We start from the raw sequence: 602 nt of genomic DNA, 5'->3' as shown, positions 1-602 counted from the left end.
AATATTTGATACTGAAATTTATCTGGGGGGGGGGGGGGGAATTTACTCCAAAGTGCTTAGAGGTCAATCAAGATGATGACAAGGCAGCTTTCCCATATCCTTTAGCGCAGAAATGCCTGGAAGTCCACTCCACATAGCAGTGGGCTCTGCCAGCCTCCCAGCAGGCTGTGCTTTCTCACAGGTAGACAACAAAACAAACCTGCTTGGTTCACAGTCCCAAAATACCACTCGCTCTGAACGGAGCTTTGGTTCAGGCTCAGATCATGCCCATCCCAGCATCGGCACACGCAGGCAGGCAGTACCTGAGAGGGTAACAATCCCTTGGGGCTGAGGCTGGAACCGCAGGTACTTGTTGCAGAAGGAGGCCGACTCGAGGGCCAGGAAGAGGACATTGCCCAGGAAGTAGCCAGCTGTCTGGCCCACGGAGTTGCAGGTAGACGCATAGCCCACATTCTTTCTGGACAACATGGTCAGGGCCCAGCCATCCACCGCAATGTCCTGCGTCGCTGCCAGGAACTCGAAGAGGAAGAAAGTCACGGTGAGGGCCACCACATCGGGGCCCCGGCCCTCCCCATCGCCCAGCAGCATATCCACTTGGGTGG

General features: G+C 56.0%; 1 protein-coding gene across 1 annotated transcript in view; it reads right to left on the bottom strand.

Annotated features, from left to right (window-relative positions):
- Positions 1–597, bottom strand: part of SLC33A1 (solute carrier family 33 (acetyl-CoA transporter), member 1) — a gene marked incomplete at its 5' end in the record, with an annotated part of 9,083 nt that extends 8,486 nt beyond the window's left edge. Inside the window, one exon of the mRNA XM_010183850.1 lies at positions 303–597. Coding sequence (XP_010182152.1) covers positions 303–597 — 295 coding nt within the window. The remainder of the gene's footprint in view (positions 1–302) is intronic.
- Positions 598–602: the final 5 nt, after the last annotated feature.

This window comes from Mesitornis unicolor, unplaced genomic scaffold, assembly GCF_000695765.1.
Source record: "Mesitornis unicolor isolate BGI_N332 unplaced genomic scaffold, ASM69576v1 scaffold31394, whole genome shotgun sequence".
Classification (NCBI taxonomy): domain Eukaryota; kingdom Metazoa; phylum Chordata; class Aves; order Mesitornithiformes; family Mesitornithidae; genus Mesitornis; species Mesitornis unicolor.
Note: the sequence above shows the minus strand (reverse complement) of the source record. Positions and strands in the feature narration are given on the sequence as shown.